This window comes from Nerophis ophidion, linkage group LG17 (assembly GCF_033978795.1).
Source record: "Nerophis ophidion isolate RoL-2023_Sa linkage group LG17, RoL_Noph_v1.0, whole genome shotgun sequence".
Classification (NCBI taxonomy): domain Eukaryota; kingdom Metazoa; phylum Chordata; class Actinopteri; order Syngnathiformes; family Syngnathidae; genus Nerophis; species Nerophis ophidion.
The window spans coordinates 45,903,991-45,923,372 of NC_084627.1; the positions used below are offsets into that span (position 1 = coordinate 45,903,991).

General features: G+C 41.3%; 1 protein-coding gene across 3 annotated transcripts in view; it reads left to right on the forward strand.

Annotated features, from left to right (window-relative positions):
• Nucleotides 1–19,177, forward strand: part of LOC133536492 (dihydropyrimidinase-related protein 2) — an 83,576-nt gene extending 64,399 nt beyond the window's left edge. For all 3 annotated transcript variants that reach the window (XM_061877062.1, XM_061877060.1, XM_061877063.1), the window contains 3 exons: nt 9,555–9,734; nt 9,852–10,017; nt 15,687–19,177. In XM_061877062.1, the coding sequence (XP_061733046.1) occupies nt 9,555–9,734; nt 9,852–10,017; nt 15,687–15,778 (438 nt within the window). In that variant the 3' untranslated portion in view covers nt 15,779–19,177. The remainder of the gene's footprint in view (nt 1–9,554; nt 9,735–9,851; nt 10,018–15,686) is intronic.
• The last annotated feature ends 205 nt before the right edge of the window (nt 19,178–19,382 follow it).

Sequence of the window (19,382 nt, forward strand, 5' to 3'; positions counted from 1 at the left end):
TGTCCCTCATCCGCCGAATTCTTATTGGTTGACGTGCGTGTGACGATTGCTGACATTTTCTTCGTCTCTTCCGCGAATGAGATAAATAATATTATTTGATATTTTACGGTAATTTCTTAATAATTTCACACATACCGTATTTCCTTGAATTGCCGCCGGGACGCTAATTAATTTAAAACCTCTTCTCACTCCGGCGCTTACCAAAGACATGCGGTAAATTTAGGCCTGCGCTTATAAATTTGAGTGTGATGTAAGGATACCATCATGAAAAGCACATTTAATTAAAAAAAACGTTATTATGGTCTTACCTTTACTTATAAATGAAGTCCATGCGCAGCTCCTTCTGATCAAAAGCATCGATACCTTGTTTATAGAAGTCTTCCTTATCTTTCTTCAGTTTTAAGTCTCTCTGTCTCGATGGAGATCTTCCTTTATTACCTCCTGCTTCGATTGAAAGTCCAGTTTAGAAAACTGTTTTATTTTAGATATCTAATCCTCCATGCTCACTCTTGCTGCTTGTTGTCACTTCTTCTGCAGCCGAATTGTCGCAAGAAGGATCACTAGCGCCCTCTACCACCAGTAGGCAGGAGTCATTAAATGACTTGTATTTGACACACGCAGCTACGGTATATTAGTAAAACATAGCTGCTTACTGTTCTTTTTAGCATATTCAATAGCTTGTACCTTAAATCCTACTGAATAGCTCTTAATCTTCTTCCCTTTATGCGATTTCAAATGATTGAAATCAGCCTTCTCCATTCTGAAAACGATGACAGGGGAAGTGTCACTCGTGACGAGTTTGACCCGGGGGAAATTCTAGCCATGCGCTAATAAAAATAATATCTTGCGAAACGAGTTTGACCCGGCAGTAATTCTAGGCAGGCGCTAATAAAAATAATATTTTGCTAAACGAGTTTGACCCGACAGTAATTCTAGGCAGGCGCTAACTACATACCTGGCGGCAATTCAAGGAAATACGGTAAGTCGCTCCGGAGTATATGTCGCACCACCGGCCAAACTATGAAAAAAACTGCGATTTATAGTCCGAAAAATACGGTACTCAAACGAAGAACACCAACCAATTTATTATTAACTATCTTGAAAAGACTTCTGCGATGAGGTGGCGACTTATCCAGGGTGTACACCGCCTTCCGCCCGATTGTAGCTGAGATAAGCACCAACGCCTCCCACGACCCCCAAAGGGAATAAGAGGTAGAAAATGGATGGAAAAGACTTGTACTGTCTTTTAAGTTGAAATGGAGTGGTAATTGACAACAACCGGTGGCCACAGTAATTTATGACATAGTTAGTTGAATGATGCGGACACTATTGTGTCTGGATAATTTATTTGTAACACGCTTCTGTCTTAAAGATTTTGTATGGGTAATTACTATGAAACTATAAAAGTACTTGTTTTTTATTTGTTTAATTGATAAAGCAAGAAGAGTTAGTTACTTAATCATGCTGTCATAGGAGGTTTGGCGGTGGTTTTCCTTGAAGAGGGTGTGGGCCTTGCACAGCAGCAGCAGCAGGGCCGTGATGTCATTCCTAACATCTGGAACAGAACAGTTTTGATTGTTAGCAGGCCGCTCTACGTGCGTGTGTGTGTGTGTGTGTTCTTGTATTTCTACCCCTCTTAAGACCTCAACAAGGTTTAGTACTTTCCATATGAGGAGGTGTGCACAAGTTAGGACATAAATCCTGGTCCCAATAGGGAAAACCATTGCATCCAATAGAGAATGTCTCATTTGCACCCCTGGTGGTGAAATCTTATCAAAATGAGGGTGGTCCCAAAAAAAGAGGGATTTTTCAAATAGACTGTGTGTCGGTTTTAAAAGTGTTCTCCTCTGGTCAACATATGAAACAACAAGTGTGTGTTAAAATTTGAAGTGCACCCCCTTTGGCCAAAATTAATTAAAAAAATGTACTGTACATAAAGACATACTGTAATAACTTAAGTAAATAATAATGAATAAAAGCCAATTACCAACAAAAAATGTAACTAAAAGCAGTCTTTTTCTCAGAAGGTGTCACCTTTTTTCCTATTAAAATTGGGAACGATTTCTCATAATCTTTCTGTTTCTGTAATATTTGCAATACTTTTTAATGTAAAATTATTATTTTTTAATGCAAAAAAGTGACATTTTACATATAAAATTCAGACTTTTAGCACAATGTCGCCAATGTTTTTATTGTTCTCGTAAAACAATGACATTTTCGTCATCATCTTGCAGAGTAAAATTCAGATTATTTTTTCCAATATTGGCCACATATATTAAAGTTTTCTTGTAAAATTGTGACTTTTGTCGACTAAAATTACGACTTTTTAAAAAAAAATTGCCAACATTTTAGGCTTTTGTTGTAACAATTGTGACTGTTATCAAGTAAAATTTCAACTTTTATCATAACATTGCACAAATGTTCAGTTTTTCTTGTAAACTTTTGACTTGCGTTGAGTAAAATTACGACTTTTGTTATAAAACTGCCAAAATTCAAAGTTTTTCTTGTGAAATTGTGACCTTTTTCTTGTAAAATTCCAACTCATTTTTTACAATATGCTTGTTTATATTTGCATAGTATGTATATATTATTAATTATATATCTAGAAAGGGTGGTCCTAAAGAGGTAGGCATTTTTCTCAGGTCTCGAAAAGGTAAGAAATACAAAAGTGTGAGTGTGAGTGTGAGTGTGAGTGTGAGTGTGAGTGTGAGTGTGAGTGTGAGTGTGAGTGTGAGTGTGAGTGTGAGTGTGAGTGTGAGTGTGAGTGTGTGTGTGTGTGTGTGTGTGTGTGTGTGTGTGTGTGTGTGTGTGTGTGTGTGTGTGATCTTGTATTTCTACCCCTCTTAAGACCTCAACAAGGTTTAGTACTTTCCATATGAGGAGGTGTGAACAAGTTAGGACATAAATCCTGGTCCCAATAGGGAAAACCATTGCATGTAATAGAGAATGTCTCATTTGCACCCCTGGTGGTGAAATCTATCAAAACGAGGGTGGTCCCAAAAAAAGAAGGATTTTTCAAATACACTGTGTGTCGGTTTTAAAAGTGCTCCCTCTCTGGTCAACATATGAAACAACAAGTGTGTGTTAACATTTGAAGTGCACCCCCTTTGGCCAAAATTATTTAAAAAAAATAAAAAAAAATGTACTGTATATAAAGACATACTGTAATAACTTAAAGTAAATAATGATGATTAAAAGCCAATTACCAACAAAACATTTAACTAAAAGCAGTCTTTTTCTCAGTTAGTGTCAGCTTTTTTCCAATTAAAATTGGGAACAATTTCTCATGATCTTTCTGTTTCTGTAATATTTGCAATACTTTTTAATGTAAAATTATTATTTTTTAATGCAAAAAGGTGACATTTTACATATAAAATTCTGACTTTTAGCACAATGTCGCCAATGTTTTTATCGTTCTTGTAAAACAGTGACATTTTTGATTAAAATTAGGACTTTCGTCATCATTTTGCCGAGTAAAATTCAGATTATTTTTTCCAATATCGGCCACATATTAAAGTTTTCTTATAAAATTGTGACTTTTGTCGACTAAAATTAGGACTTTTTTCATAAACATGCCAACATTTTAGGCTTTTGTTGTAACAATTGTGACTGTTATCAAGTAAAATTTCAACTTTTATCATAACATTGCACAAATGTTCAGTTTTTCTTGTAAACTTTTGACTTGCGTTGAGTAAAATTACGACTTTTGTTATAAAACTGCCAAAATTCTAAGTTTTTCTTGTGAAATTGTGACCTTTTTCTTGTAAAATTCCAACTCATTTTTTACAATATGCTTGTTTATATTTGCATAGTATGTATATATTATTAATTATATATCTAGAAAGGGTGGTCCTAAAGAGGTAGGCATTTTTCTCAGGTCTCAAAAAGGTAAGAAATACAAAAGTGTGAGTGTGAGTGTGTGAGTGTGTGAGTGTGTGAGTGTGTGAGTGTGTGAGTGTGTGAGTGTGTGAGTGTGTGAGTGTGAGTGTGAGTGTGAGTGTGAGTGTGAGTGTGAGTGTGAGTGTGAGTGTGAGTGTGAGTGTGAGTGTGTGTGTGTGTGTGATCTTGTATTTCTACCCCTCTTAAGACCTCAACAAGGTTTAGTACTTTCCATATGAGGAGGTGTGAACAAGTTAGGACATAAATCATGGTCCCGATAGGGAAAACCATTGCATCTAATAGAGAATGTCTCATTTGCACCCCTGGTGGTGAAATCTATCAAAATGAGGGTGGTCCCAAAAAAGGAGGGATTTTTCAAATAGACTGTGTGTCGGTTTTAAAAGTGCTCCCCCTCTGGTCAACATATGAAACAACAAGTGCGTGTTAATATTTGAAGTGCACCCCCTTTGGCCAAAATTAATTTAAAAAATAAATAAATATGTACTTTATATAGAGACATACTGTAATAACTTAAAGTTAATAATGATGATTAAAAGCCAATTACTAACAAAAAAATGTAACTAAAAGCAGTCTTTTTCTCAGAAGGTGTCAGCTTTTTTCCTATTAAAATTGGGAACAATTTCTCATGATCTTTCTGTTTCTGTAATATTTGCAATACTTTTTAATGTAAAATTATTATTTTTTAATGCAAAAAAGTGACATTTTATATATAAAATTCAGACTTTTAGCACAATGTCGCCAATGTTTTTATTGTTCTTGTAAAACAGTGACATTTTCGTCATCATTTTGCCGAGTAAAATTCAGATTATTTTTTCCAATATCGGCCACATATTAAAGTTTTCTTATAAAATTGTGACTTTTGTCGACTAAAATTAGGACTTTTTTCATTAACATGCCAACATTTTAGGCTTTTGTTGTAACAATTGTGACTGTTATCAAGTAAAATTTCAACTTTTATCATAACATTGGACAAATGTTCAGTTTGTCTTGTAAACTTTTGACTTGCGTAGAGTAAAATTACGACTTTTGTTGTAAAACTGCCAAAATTCAAAGTTTTTCTTGTGAAATTGTGACCTTTTTCTTGTAAAATTCCAACTCATTTTTTTACAACAAGCTTGTTTATATTGGCATAGTATGTATATATTATTAATGTTTTAAAGATGAATCTTTATATATCTAGAAAGGGTGGTCCTAAGGAGGTGGGCATTTTTTTTAGGTCTCAAGAAGGTCACAAATACGTGTGTGTGTGTGTGTGTGTGTGTGTGTGTGTGTGTGGCCATACACAGTGTTACAAATACGCACCACACTTTGAACCCACACCAAACAAGAATGACAAACACAAGAGTGGGTCTGTGTGTGTGTGTGTGTGTGTGTGTGTGTGTGCGTGTGCGTGTGCGTGTGTTTACTGGGAAATGTCCTTTGGTTTCTTTTTTATTCTGGCTGCTCAGAAAAAGATGAAGATGTTCATGAGAGGAATTGCTCATTGGCAATGTGTGTGTGTGTGTGTGTGTGTCATACAAGCTCTTTGTAGTGATGTCATTCTAGTTGTTGAAAGTCTGCCTCATGAATGACCACAGACTTAACTTCAGTAGACTTTCAGCATTCAGCTTCAATGTCACACACACTTACACACGTACACACACACACACCCCACATGTTCAACCGTCCTTGATTGACCCTGTTTCTTCTTCCTCTGCTCCCGAGGCCTGTGTGCCTCATCGGCTGGTGTCTCACTTGTTGCCATGACACTTCTTGGTCAATGTGGGTGAAATCATCTCAGCTCTTTTTATACCATAAATGTTGTCTTTATGCGCTACAAGGACATCACATCACTCGCCTGAAGCCTGAAGATTGCAGGAAAGAAAATATTACGTGTAGGACAGTGGTTCTTAACCTTGTTGGAGGTTCCGCACCCTACCAGTTTCATACGCGCATTCATCTAACCCAGGGGTAGGGACCCTATGGCTCGCAAGCCAGATGTGGCTCTTTTGATAACTGCATCTGGCTCTCGGGTAAATCTGAGCTGAGACTGTTAAAAATAATGTTCAAAATATAAAACATGCTCATGCATTTGAATCCATCCATCCTTCAAGAAGTTGCATTGAGGGTAAGAAGTGATTTATTTATTATCGGTTAGTTTAGGTCTTGCCCTCCTGGGGGTTCTTCAGACCACCAAGCACCGACCTGAGAGCCTGTTTCAGGGTTACAATATTGTTTTATTTTTCAATAAGTCTCTCAGTTGCTTTCCAGCAATCGTCTTTTTCCTCTTTTGTTCTCGCTCGCACTCTGGCTCCAGCTCCAACCCCGTGTCTCCTCCTGGCTGCTGCATATAAATGAGATAAAAAGGCCCAGGTGGACCTTCTATGCACCTGTCGCTGATTTCGAGGCTGGTCCTGGCAACCCCCCCGCTTCGCTGCAGGCCACTCCCCCTCCACAGTTAGCTTTAGAATAACAATATTATTACAAAGAATGAGAGACCTATTATAATCTAGAAATGTTGGTCTTACTTAAAAATGCACGTGTTTAGTTGTGTTCAGTGTTGAAAAAAATATTACACGGCTCTTGCAGAAATACATTTTAAAATATTTGGATTCTTGGCTCTCTGAGCCGAAAAGGTTCCCGACCCCTGATCTAACCCTTCTTTTGTGAAAAATAAAAACATATTTTTTTTCAAGTTCAAGACAAAGTTATGTTGTTTTTTTTCCTGGTGTACAAAATGAACCGTGCATGAACTCACAACAAATTACACACCTGCAAATCAGTGTGACTTCTGCTGTTTTCGTATCCACGATACACCAATATGGAGAAGTTTTTATCTACATGCTGAGTCCATACAACTCTCCCGATTTTTCCGGGACAATCCCGAATTCCAGTGCCCCTCCCGAAATACTCCCAGGGCAACCATTCTCCTTTAGCGTCCTCTACAACCTGTAGTCACGTCCGCTTTTCCTCTATACAAACGGCGTGCCGGCGCATTCACATCATTTATGTGGCTTTTACACACACATAAGTGACTGCAAAGCATACTTGATCAACAGCTATACAGGTCACACTGAGGGTGGCTGTACACACTGTTACAAATACGCACCACACTTTGAACCCACACCAAACAAGAATGACAAACAGATTTCGGGAGAACATCCGCACCGTAACACAACAGAACACATACCCAGGAACCCTTGCAGCACTAACTCTTCCGGTATTTACAATATACACACCCGCTACCACCAAACCCCGCCCACCTCAACCACGCCCCAACACCTCAACCCCCCCCCCCCCCTTTGACTGGCTCTGCCGAACCCCTGAGGCCGACTCACCAAACCCTTAGGGTTCGATCGAACCCAGGTTAAGAACCACTGGTGTAGGTTATTAAATTCAATCATTGTGTTTCTGCTTTGATGTGATAAACTGCTATTAGTTGTAATAGATCAGGGGTGTCAAACTCATTTTAGCTCAGGGGCCGCATGGAAAATGTGTGCACACGTGGACCGGACTATTAAAATCATGGCATTCAAACTAAAACGTAAAGACAACTCCATATTGTTTTCTTTGTCTTACTTTGGCCAAAATTGGAACAAACACATTCTGAAAATATTACATTTAAAATGTTGAAAAAAAAATACCGGCAGCAATAAAGTTTAGATCCATTAAGGAAAGAAGAAAGTGAATGAATGTTTATAACTGAATACTAGGGCTGATAAAAGCTTTAAATTGTAATATCGGAAAGGATCGGTTTCATAATTATCGATAACGGTCTCAAAAAATTAAATTAATGAGTTTTTAAACGCCGCTGTGTACACGGACGACAATAAACCTTAAAGGCACTGCCTTTGCATGTTACATGATATCTACGGCTTTTCACACACACAAGTGAATGCAAGGCATACTTGGTCAACAGCCATACAGGTCACGCTGAGGGTGGCCGTACAAACAACTTTAACACTGTTACAAATATGCGCCACACTGTGAACCCACACCAAACATTTCGGGAGAACATCTACACCGTAACACAACATAAACACAACAGAACAAATACCCTGATCCCCTTGCAGCACTAACTAACTAACTAACTAACTAACTAACTAACTAACTAACGCTACAATATACACCCCCCTCCCACCCACACACACCTCAACCCAACCCAGTCCACCTCAACCTCCTCATGCTCTCTCAGAGAGCATGTCCCAAATTCCAAGCTGCTGTTTTGAGGCATGTTTAAAAAAAAATGCACTTTGTGACTTGAATAATAAATATGGCAGGTCCATGTTGGCATTTTTTTCCATAATTATCGGTTTCAGAATTATCGGTATCGGTCTCAAAAAGTTAAATTAATGAGTTTTTTAAACGCCGCTGTGTACTCGGACGTAGGGAGATGTACAGAACGACAATAAACCTTAAAGGCACTGCCTTAGCATGTTACATGATATCTACGGCTTTTCACACACATGTGAATGCAAGGCATACTTGGTCAACAGCCATACAGGTCACACTGAGGGTGGCCGTACAAACAGCTTTAACACTGTTACAAATGTGCGCCACACTGTGAACCCACACCAAACATTTCGGGAGAACATCTGCACCGTAACACAACATAAACACAACAGAACAAATACCTTGACACCCTTGCAGCACTAACTAACTAACTAACTAACTAACTAACGCTACAATATACACCCCCGTCCCACCCACACACACCTCAACCCAACAAAGTCCACCTCAACCTCATGCTCTGTCAGAGAGCATGTCCCAAATTCCAAGCTGCTGTTTTGAGGCATGTTTAAAAAAAAAATGCGCTTTGTGAGTTGAATAATAAATATAGCAGAGCCATGTTGGCATTTTTTTCCATAACTTGAGTTGATTTATTTTGGAAAACCTTGTTACATTGTTTAATGCATCACAACAAAATTAGGCATAATAATGTCTATAGCTCGGTTGGTAGAGCGGCCGTGCCAGCAACTTGAGGGTTGCAGGTTCGATTCCCGCTTCCGCCATCCTAGTCACTGCCGTTGTGTCCTTGGGCAAGACACTTTACCCACCTGCTCCCAGTGCCACCCACACTGGTTTAAATGTAACTTAGATATTGGGTTTTCACTACGTAAAGCGCTTTGAGTCACTAGAGAAAAGCGCTATATAAATATAATTCATTTCACTTCACAATTCCACGACTGAATATATCGGTTGATATCGGTATCGGTAATTAAGAGTTGGACAATATCGGGATATCGGTAAAAATAGCCATTATCGGACATCTCTACTGATTACATTTAAATATGCATAAACATTTGTTTTCTTTTGTATTATTTATTGTAATGAATTAAGTAACGTTTATGACAAAACGCTTACAAAAAGTGGGACCCCATAAATGTACTGTGGGACCCCATTTTTATGACTTGATGGGGTCCCTGGGACCCCGTTTTAAAATTCCTAGCGCAACACTGATGGAGTATTGGTGCGTGCAAAACAGCAGCAGGCGGCTGTGGCCTGCGGGCCGGTTCTAATACTAATCAAATATCATTCATAGGCCCGCTGGCCTTGACTTTGGCACATAAGTGATAGATCTTTGGACCATGCTTGAGAGTTCAGCTCCACTTTTTAACATAATCTCAACCTGTTTTTTTTATTGTTTGGGTTTGTTTGAATGTTCTTTGTTACAGACTGTGGAGTACAACATCTTTGAAGGAACAGAAGTGCGTGGTGGGCCTCTGGTGGTGATCAGCCAAGGCAAGATCGTCTTGGAGGAAGGAAACCTCCACACCACGGAAGGCTCGGGACGCTTCGTGGCCCGCAAGCCTTTCCCTGACTACGTCTACAAGAGGATAAAGGCCCGCAGCAGGGTAACATGCACTGTGTACTTTTATACATACTTTACATCAAATGGTGAATCATACATTTGTAGTGTTTACTTTTTTAAAATCAAATGAATGAAGTGGCTGAATTTTCCCACAATGCAGCTGGCTGAGCTGAGGGGCGTACCGAGAGGATTGTATGACGGTCCAGTTTGTGAGGTATCGGTCACCCCTAAAGCCATGACGCCCGCCTCCTCTGCCAAGACATCACCTGCAAAGCAGCCAAACCAGCCTCTCCGTAACCTGCATCAGTCTGGCTTCAGCCTTTCCGGTCAGTGCGCACGCATCACTAAGCTCGGACTTAACAAAACCCAAAACCAATGAAGTCGGCACTTTGTGTAAATCGTGAATAAAAACAGAAAACAATGGTTTGCCAATCCTTTTCAACCTGTATTCAATTAAATAGACTGAAAAGGCTGTTCGAACAAGGGCTGTTGTGTATTGCAGAGGACGTGACGGCAAACGGACACCAGGTGGCAGTTGTGTATCGAGATTTAATTAGGGATGCACCGATTAATCGGTAACCGAATATATTCGGCCGAATATGGCAAAAAAAGCCACATTCGGCCTTCGGTGGATTGAGTTAAAAACAAGGCCGAATAGTGGCGTGTGATGCAATTTTTCGACGCGGTGACGCAATCAACCAACGTGTGGTGACGTTGGGATATGTTGTGTACCTGTATAAGTGTATGAGGTTACAAGCACACACTTATTGAGATTTAGTGGGGCCTCTGTTTACATTATTAGCCTGTTGTGTAGGCTACCTGTATAAGTGTATGAGGTTACAAGCACACACTTATTGAGATTTAGTGGGGCCTCTGTTTACATTATTAGCCTGTTGTGTAGGCTACCTGTATAAGTGTATGAGGTTACAAGCACACACTTAATAGAGATTTACTTGAGCCTTCTGTTTACATTATTAGCATATCTACTGTGGCTAAGCAGACTTTTGCCAAAAGGACAATAATTCATTTGTTGCGGGTTTATCCACTTTAATGCACTTTATTTTTTTTTGGACTGCATGTTTTGTTTGAAGGCCTAATATAAATGAAAAACTTTGTGCTTTTTTTGAAAAGCAAAGGCTACTGGAATATTAAAAAAATGTCAATATTCAATAAAAAATGACTTTATTTGAAAAACGTGTAAATATTTATTCTAGGCTATTTATGCAATATTTTAAAAATTGTGAAAAACTGCATTCATTATTCGGTATTCGGCCTTCGGCCAAGCGTTTAAATTTTATTCGGCTTCCTTAGATTTAATATATATATGTTAAATCCATCCATCCATCCATTTTCTACCGCTTATTCCCTTTCGGGGTCGCGGGGGGCGCCGGCGCCTATCTCAGCTACAATCGGGCGGAAGGCGGGGTACACCCTGGACAAGTCGCCACCTCATCGCAGGGCCAACACAGATTGACAGACAACATTCACACTCACATCCACACACTAGGGCCAATTTAGTGTTGCCAATCAACCTATCCCCAGGTGCATGTCTTTGGAAGTGGGAGGAAGCCGGAGTACCCGGAGGGAACCCACGCACTCACGGGGAGAACATGCAAACTCCACACAGAAAGATCCCGAGCCTGGATTTGAACCCAGGACTGCAGGACCTTCGTATTGTGAGGCAGACGCACTAACCCCTCTGCCACCGTGAAGCCCATGTTAAATATATATGTTAAATCATACATCTATAATAATCAAACAATAGAAAACAAACTGAGGGAATGGAATGTGAACTATAGATTCAAAAGTGTATGTGGTGTGAGGCTATGTGTGTAGGTTAACTGAAGTGTGTGTTACCAACGTGTTGACGAGAGTGAAGGAACGTCCAAGGGAACAAGCAGGTGATCCGGGATACAAGCAGGGGTCCGTGGGGCTGAGAGGGGCGTCAAGAGATCCGAGTCCAAAGCGGGGGGTCGAGGATAGAGGGAGGCAGTCAAAGTCCAGAGGTAGAAGAGAGACGCACAGCTCTCTTTCCAGGCAACGGGGGGCACTGCGGAGGAGACACAAGGAAACACACTGAGAACATGGAGAGGGAAAATCACAGGGAAAGCAGGATCGCATAACGAAGGATTACAGCTTACTGAACGTCAATAGAGAACTAAGTTCCCGCGCTGATCCTTGGTCCACTGGTCCTCTTATAAAGTCTCACGTGGGCGCGGTCCGCTTGATGAGCGCGGGGGCGTGTCCGGGTGCGCTGTTAGCGCACCCTCTGGGTGGAACCACAGCGGAGGAAGATGGAGACCGCAACAAGGGCTGGTCGATATATCCATAAACTCGATATATCGCGGGTTTGTCTCTGTGCGATATAGAAAATGACCATATCGTGATATTGGAGTATACGTTCTCACGCAGTTGCTTTTAGCTGCGGGCATTACACTACAGGGTCTTCCCACTCCTTCTCACAGACAGCAAGCGCACCTTCTTCCATACGTCACATACGTATACGCCCTCGCGGAGCAGCGAGGTAGCAGCATGGGTATCGTTAGCTGTGGTGCGAGTGGTAATACGAGAGAAAGAAGGTGCCAATCTGGTAACAAAGGAAAGAAGAATTAATTCCCAAGAAAAACAGCAGGGGGTCCATCGTTTAGCGGTGGTTTGGCTTCAAGCGGGAATTTGTCAAACAGACAGCCGTATTTGGTCAATCCATCCATCCATCCATCATCTTCCGCTTATCCGAGGTCGGGTCGCGGGGGCAACAGCCTAAGCAGGGAAACCCAGACTTCCCTCTCCCCAGCCACTTCGTCTAGCTCTTCCCGGGGGATCCCGAGGCGTTCCCAGGCCAGCCGGGAGACATAGTCTTCCCAACGTGTCCTGGGTCTTCCCCGTGGCCTCCTACCGGTTGGACGTGCCCTAAACACCTCCCTAGGGAGGCTTTCGGGTGGCATCCTGACCAGATGCCCGAATTACCTCATCTGGCTCCTCTCGATGTGAAGGAGCAGCGGCTTTACTTTGAGTTCCTCCCGGATGGCAGAGCTTCTCACCCTATCTCTAAGGGAGAGCCCCGCCACACGGCGGAGGAAACTCATTTCGGCCGCTTGTACCCGTGATCTTATCCTTTCGGTCATGACCCAAAGCTCATGACCATAGGTGAGGATGGGAACGTAGATCAACCGGTGAATTGAGAGCTTTGCCTTCCGGCTCAGCTCCTTCTTCACCACAACGGATCGGTACAACGTCCGCATTACTGAAGATGCCGCACCGATCCGCCTGTCGATCTCACGATCCACTCCTCCCTCTCTCGTGAACAAGACTCCTAGGTACTTGAACTCCTCCACCTGGGGCAGGGTCTCCTCCCCAACCCGGAGATGGCATTCCACCCTTTTCTGGGCGAGAACCATGGACTCGGACTTGAAGGTGCTGATTCTCATTCCGGTCGCTTCACACTCTGCTGCGAACCGATCCAGCGAGAGCTGAAGATCCCGGTCAGATGAAGCCATCAGGACCACATCATCTGCAAAAAGCAGAGACCTAATCCTGCGGTCACCAAACCGGAACCCCTCAACGCCTTGACTGCGCCTAGAAATTCTGTCCATAAAAGTTATGAACAGTACTGCATAATATAGCATCATTTGAAAAGTGACCTGCGAGAGGATGAAGAGTGCTTACTCCGCATGTCAACATCTCCGTTCGGTGCCTCACCAACAAAATGCCGAGGCAAACATTTCCACATCAACACCGTATGAAAAAACTAGTCAACAACAAAAGGAGATAATCTCCGCAGGAACCTACCACGTAGCGAAGGACATACACTATTTGATTTCCTATCATGCAGTGTCAGAGTTTGTTGGTGTCGAACCCCAATATGCAGAGAAGGAGGGACCTAGCGTGGAAGCTAACTGGTATCTAGCAAGAAACAGAAACTGTACTTGGTACTTGTAAAATGAAAGAACAAATTGGAAGCAGGGAACAAAAAACAGTAAGCTACAAACATCAAACGAATATAGCTTACTGCTACGCTGCAAAGACATGACAAGGTATGACACGACAGGAGCGATAATATATGAGAAGAGCAACAAGAAGTGACATCGACAAATCAATAATCCAGCACTGACTCAAAGACAAAGCAGGTACAAATAGGAGCGAGCTGATTGACACCAGGTGTGGCCAGGTGCCAATCAGCCACAGCTGAGAGGAAAAAGCACTCAGGGAGACAAACAGAAAGCTGAACCAAAATAAGAGTGCTGACAGGAAATACTAAACACAGGTGAAAAACTAAAACACAAACTAACTGTCAGTGGCAAGCCTGACATGTAGCTCATTTTTATTTGACACTTATTGAAATATCTTGTGTGACATCATGCACAAAAGTGCACTTTGTTTGTTTTAAACTATTGTAGTGGCGTTTCTGTGCAAAAAGTGCACTTTAATTTAGTGTTGTTTTGATATGTCATCTTAGCGACATCATGCACAAAAGTGCACTCATAGCTTGTTTTAAAATGTCTCTGACAATCTTTCACTTTCTGTTTTGGAAATGACATGAATGTTTGTGCCACAGCTTAATAACTGTTTAATAAATACACTTTTAGTTGTGATTTCCCTCTCTGCATGAAAGTTTAAAAGTAGCATATAAATCAGGGGTGTCCATTACGTCGATCGCGAGCTACCAGTCGACCGCGGGGGGTGTGTCAGTCGATCTCCAGCCAGGCTTTAAAAAAAAATAGACCTAAAAATTAGTGATCATCAATCTTCACCAAGACGTCACTTAAATGACATTCACGGTACCGGAGGGTCTTGTGAGATGACGCTGGCTGCTGCAAGATCATTATTATGAAAATATGACCGAGAGGAAGGCGAGAAACACTTTTTATTTCGACAGACTCTCGCGCCGTACCTTCCGTCAAAACTCTAAAGGCCGACTGCACATTTCCTATCTTCACAATAAAAGCCCTGCTTCATGCTGCCTGCGCTAACTAAATACAGAGTCTCGGAAAACTGGCGTGCACAAGCGATCCCTCAGAAAGCTGGCGTGCACATCACTTGTGCACGCCAGCTTTCCGAAACTCTTATTTTGTTAGCGCAGGCAGCATGAAGCAGGGCTTTTATTGTGAAGATAGGAAATGTGCAGTCGGCCTTTAGAGTTTTGACGGAAGGGACGGCGCGAAAGTCTGTTGAAATAAAAAGTGTTTCTCGCCTTCCTCTCTGTCATTTTTTCATAATAATGAACTGGCAGCAGCCAGCGTCATCTCACAAGACCCTCGGGTGCCGTGAATGTCAATCAAGCAAGCTACGGAATTTGCCGCCAATGTTTTTCTTGTAAAGTGTATGGAAGCTGGATGAATTAGATGCCAAAAACCAACCACTTTCATGTGGTATTGTACAGAAAGGACAACTTTTTTTCTCCTCCATTTGAAAATGTGGGCGTTATCATCATTACTGTCTGATTCCAATCAATGCAAGTCATCAGAATCAGGTAATACACCAACTTATATTCTTGTCTTTGTGAAAGAAAGACATCTATATGTGTTACACATGCTTGTATTATCATTAAACACATTTAACTTGTTTACAAAAATGTCTCTTTCATAAATAAATAAATATAAATGATATATATAAATGAGGTAGATCCCCTCGAGTTGGTCAATTGAAAAGTAGCTCGCCTGCAGAAAAAGTGTGAGCACCCCTGATATAAATAATGCAGTATGAAAAAGAATGTTTTTATCTAGACACATAGAATCATCATACTGCTGTGATTATATGCAAGAGATATATATAAAATAGATATTAAAAAAAGGCCATATCGCTCAGCCCTAATTCAAACGAGTAAACTTTGTTACTTTTTGCTGATATTAGCTCGTGTTTTTCAGCTTTCTAAGCATTTTCAGGTGAGATTTAAAAAAATAAATGAATTAGACTAATGTATTACACTTACTAGTTAATGAGTTACACATGTGTTTAATTACTAGACATCACTAATTTGACATATTGGACCTCACAGGCGCTCAGGTGGACGACAACATCCCACGCAGGAACACCCAGCGCATTGTGGCGCCCCCCGGTGGCAAGACTAACATCACCAGCCTGGGTTAGAGCGTCACCCTCTGGCGGCTGCGAGGAGGAGAAAGTGACGCGGTTGTGAGTAAAGGACGCCCGACAAGTTCTGAGGGTTCTACGCCGCCGACACCTCCCGACAACTGATTGGGTCTTTCTTCAGCCGTGATCTTTAACTCCTTCCCCTCTTGTTTTTTTTTGTTTTTTTTTGTTCCACATTCCCACTCTCCTTTCCCCTTCAAACAAAAAAAAGCTCTGCCTCACATGATGAAAAACACTCTTTATTTGTGCACTTTTTTTTTTGATACTTTTCTTCCACCCTGGACTGATTGAAATGTATTCTTTTCCATCCAATGGCTAATTCACCAAGAGGGCAGCCGTCAGGTTTCTCCTCTCATTTTTAAGAGTAAAAGCATATATCCTGAAACGTCTGTCCGACGGAGCTCGACAAGGCATTCCAAGCAGGAAGGAAGGTTAACGAAGGGAAATAAAAACGCCTTATTGTCGCTCCGGATAAACAATTCCACCTGTGTCACCAAACAGTGCATTTCACACAGAATGTTTCGTTCCATGATTCTTTTATTCCCGCTCTTGATGTGCCTAAAGCCACAGAAGGCGTCTGCATAGTCTTCTTAAAGCGAAGGATGTAAGATAGCCAGGATAAACCGATTCAAAGGTGCCAGATTTTGTGCTTTCGTTTTGGGCCTGCTGTGCCCCTGTAAAGATGGAAGAAGAGGGAAAAAAAAAAAGAAATAGCTCACTTTTTTGTTGTCTAATTAGTGTCAACTTGTGACTTGCTTGCAGAACGGCTGAGCAGATGTTGTTTTTGCGCTTTTAAACGAGGCGGCGAGCTGATGTTGTGTAGCGTGCGTGTGACGTTGGAGGGATGGGGCGCGTGCAGAACTTCCTACATACGATCCGGTTGCTATGACGCCAAGCCGGCCCTCGGACTCCGCCTTGCGTAAGTAGCGCGTTGTACGAAGAAGCTGTTCCCACACACACTCCAAAAGTTCCGAAGAAAACCAAAGTAATGTTTCCCAATTCATCCAAACATATTACCACACAACACATTCCAAATAATACTTTGTTTTTCACGCGGAAAACTACAAACCCTGTTTCCATATGAGTTGGGATGTTGTGTTTGATGTAAATATAAACGGAATACAATGATTTGCAAATCCTTTTCAACCCATATTCAGTTGAATATGCTACAAAGACAACATATTTGATGTTCAAACTGATAAATATTTTTTTTGCAAACAATCATTAACTTTAGAATTTAATGCCAGCAACACGTGACAAAGAAGTTGGGAAAAGTGGCAATAAATACTGATAAAGTTGAGGAATGCTCATCAAACACTTATTTGGAACATCTTACAGGTGTGCAGGCTAATTGGGAACAGGTGGGTGCCATGATTGGGTATAAAAACAGCTTCCCAAAAAAATGCTCAGTCTTTCACAAGAAAGGATGGGGTGAGGTACACCCCTTTGTCCACAACTGCGTGAGCAAATAGTCAAACAGTTTAAGAACAACCTTTCTCAAAGTAATTGCAAGAAATTTAGGGATTTCAACATCTACGGTCCGTAATATCATCAAAAGGTTCAGAGAACCTGGAGAAATCACTCCAACATTGAATGATCGTGACCGTTCGATCCCTCAGATGGCACTGTATCAAAAAGCGACATCAATCCCTAAAGGATATCACCACATGGGCTCAGGAACACTTCAGAAAAACCCTGTCACTAAATACAGTCTGTCGCTACGTCTGTCAGTGCAAGTTAAAGCTTTACTATGCAAAGCGAAAGCTATTTATCAACAACATCCAGAAGCGCCCCCGGCTTCTCTGGGCCCAAGATCATCTAAGATGGACTGATGAAAGATAGAAAAGTGTTCTGTGGTCTGATGAGTCCACATTTCAAATTGTGTTTGGAAATATTCGACATCGTGTCATCCGGACCAAAGAGGAAGAAAACTATCCAGACTGTTATCAAGGCAAAGTTCAAAAGCCAGCATCTGTGATGGTATGGGGGTGCATTAGTGCCCAAGGCATGGGTAACTTACACATCTGTGAAGGCACCATTACTGCTGAAAGGTACATACAGGTTTTGGAAAGACATATGCTGCCATCTAATCGCCGTCTTTTTCATGGACGCCCCTGCTTATTTCAGCAAGACAATGCCCAGCCACATTCAGCACGTGTTACAACAGCGTGGATTTGTAAAAAAAGAGTGCGGGTACTTTCCTGGCCCGCCTGCAGTCCAGACCTGTCTCCCATCGAAAATGTGTGGCGCATTATGAAGCATAAAATACGACAGTTGAACGACTGAAGCTCTACATAAAACAAGAATGTGAAAGAATTCCACTTTCAAAGCTTCAACAATTAGTTTCCTCAGTTCCCAAACGTTTATTGAGTGTCGTTAAAAGAAAAGGTGATGTAACACAGTGGTGAACATGCCCTTTCCCAACTACTTTGGCACGTGTTGCAGCCATGAAATTCTAAGTTAATTATTATTTGCAAAAAAAACATTTTTTTATGAGTCTGAACATCAAATATCTTGTCTTTGTAGCATATTCAACTGAATATGGGTTGAAAAGGATTTGCAAATCATTGTATTCCGTTTATATTTACATCTAACACAATTTCCCAACTCATATAGAAACTAGGGTTTGCATTACACCTTTACCTTTATTAAAGACTGTTAATAGTGCTTCTCACCTTCACGACCAAAGTGCTGTCACTCGCAACTTTCTTTGGCCCCATGTTGGCTTATTTAACCGTGACCGCACTCACTTAAGCTGGCGTTCCATGCCCGCGATGTGTCACTGAGGCGTCGAAAAATGGCCCCGCCTGTTTGTGTGCGTTTCCATGGTGACAGCCAAAGTACCAATAACCAGAGTGTCGGACCCCACGTATTCCTCCCTTCTTTCCTTTCATTGTTTCAAGCTGTTGCTATGGCGACGGCGCTCTCTACATACAAGCTGCTGCTTGTGTTTGTCATAGCCCCACGTACACACTAAACAACACTGGTTTTGGAGCGTGTGTGTGTGTGTGTGTGTGTGTGTGTGAGTGTATGTGTGTGTGTCATCCCTCCTCCAACTCACAATCACACCCACACAACTGTCAGCCTGAGTGCTTCTACTATGCCACGTTATGCTAATCATATACGAATGAGCCGTGTGTTAGACCGGGAGGACACCGCCTTGCTCCTAAACCCCACCAGTACCCCCCCCCCCCCCCCTGCCCCCCACCCCCCTCCATCAGCCTTTGCCCCCCCATTGTGAAAGTAAAACAGTGTGATGGTATTTGTGGGGATGCTTGCTCAATTATGGGAACAAAATAGTGTCAAATACAACGAATTGTAAAATGAAAAAATGAAGAAAAAAAAGTAAGACTAAATTACACCAAGGACTTCAAATAAAAAAAAAATCAAAACGTGTTTAATGTCTGTGTTTTTTTTATATATGAGTAATAGTTAATACCTTTTAAAAATATTTCTGTACTATGTTATGTTATATTAAGGACCACAAGACAAGCATATGGCACAAACATGCAGTTTGAGTCTAACAAGCAAAAAAAAAAACACAAAAATGCACATAGTTTTGTGACATTTGCTATAAAATACAAACCCCCAACAAGAAAAT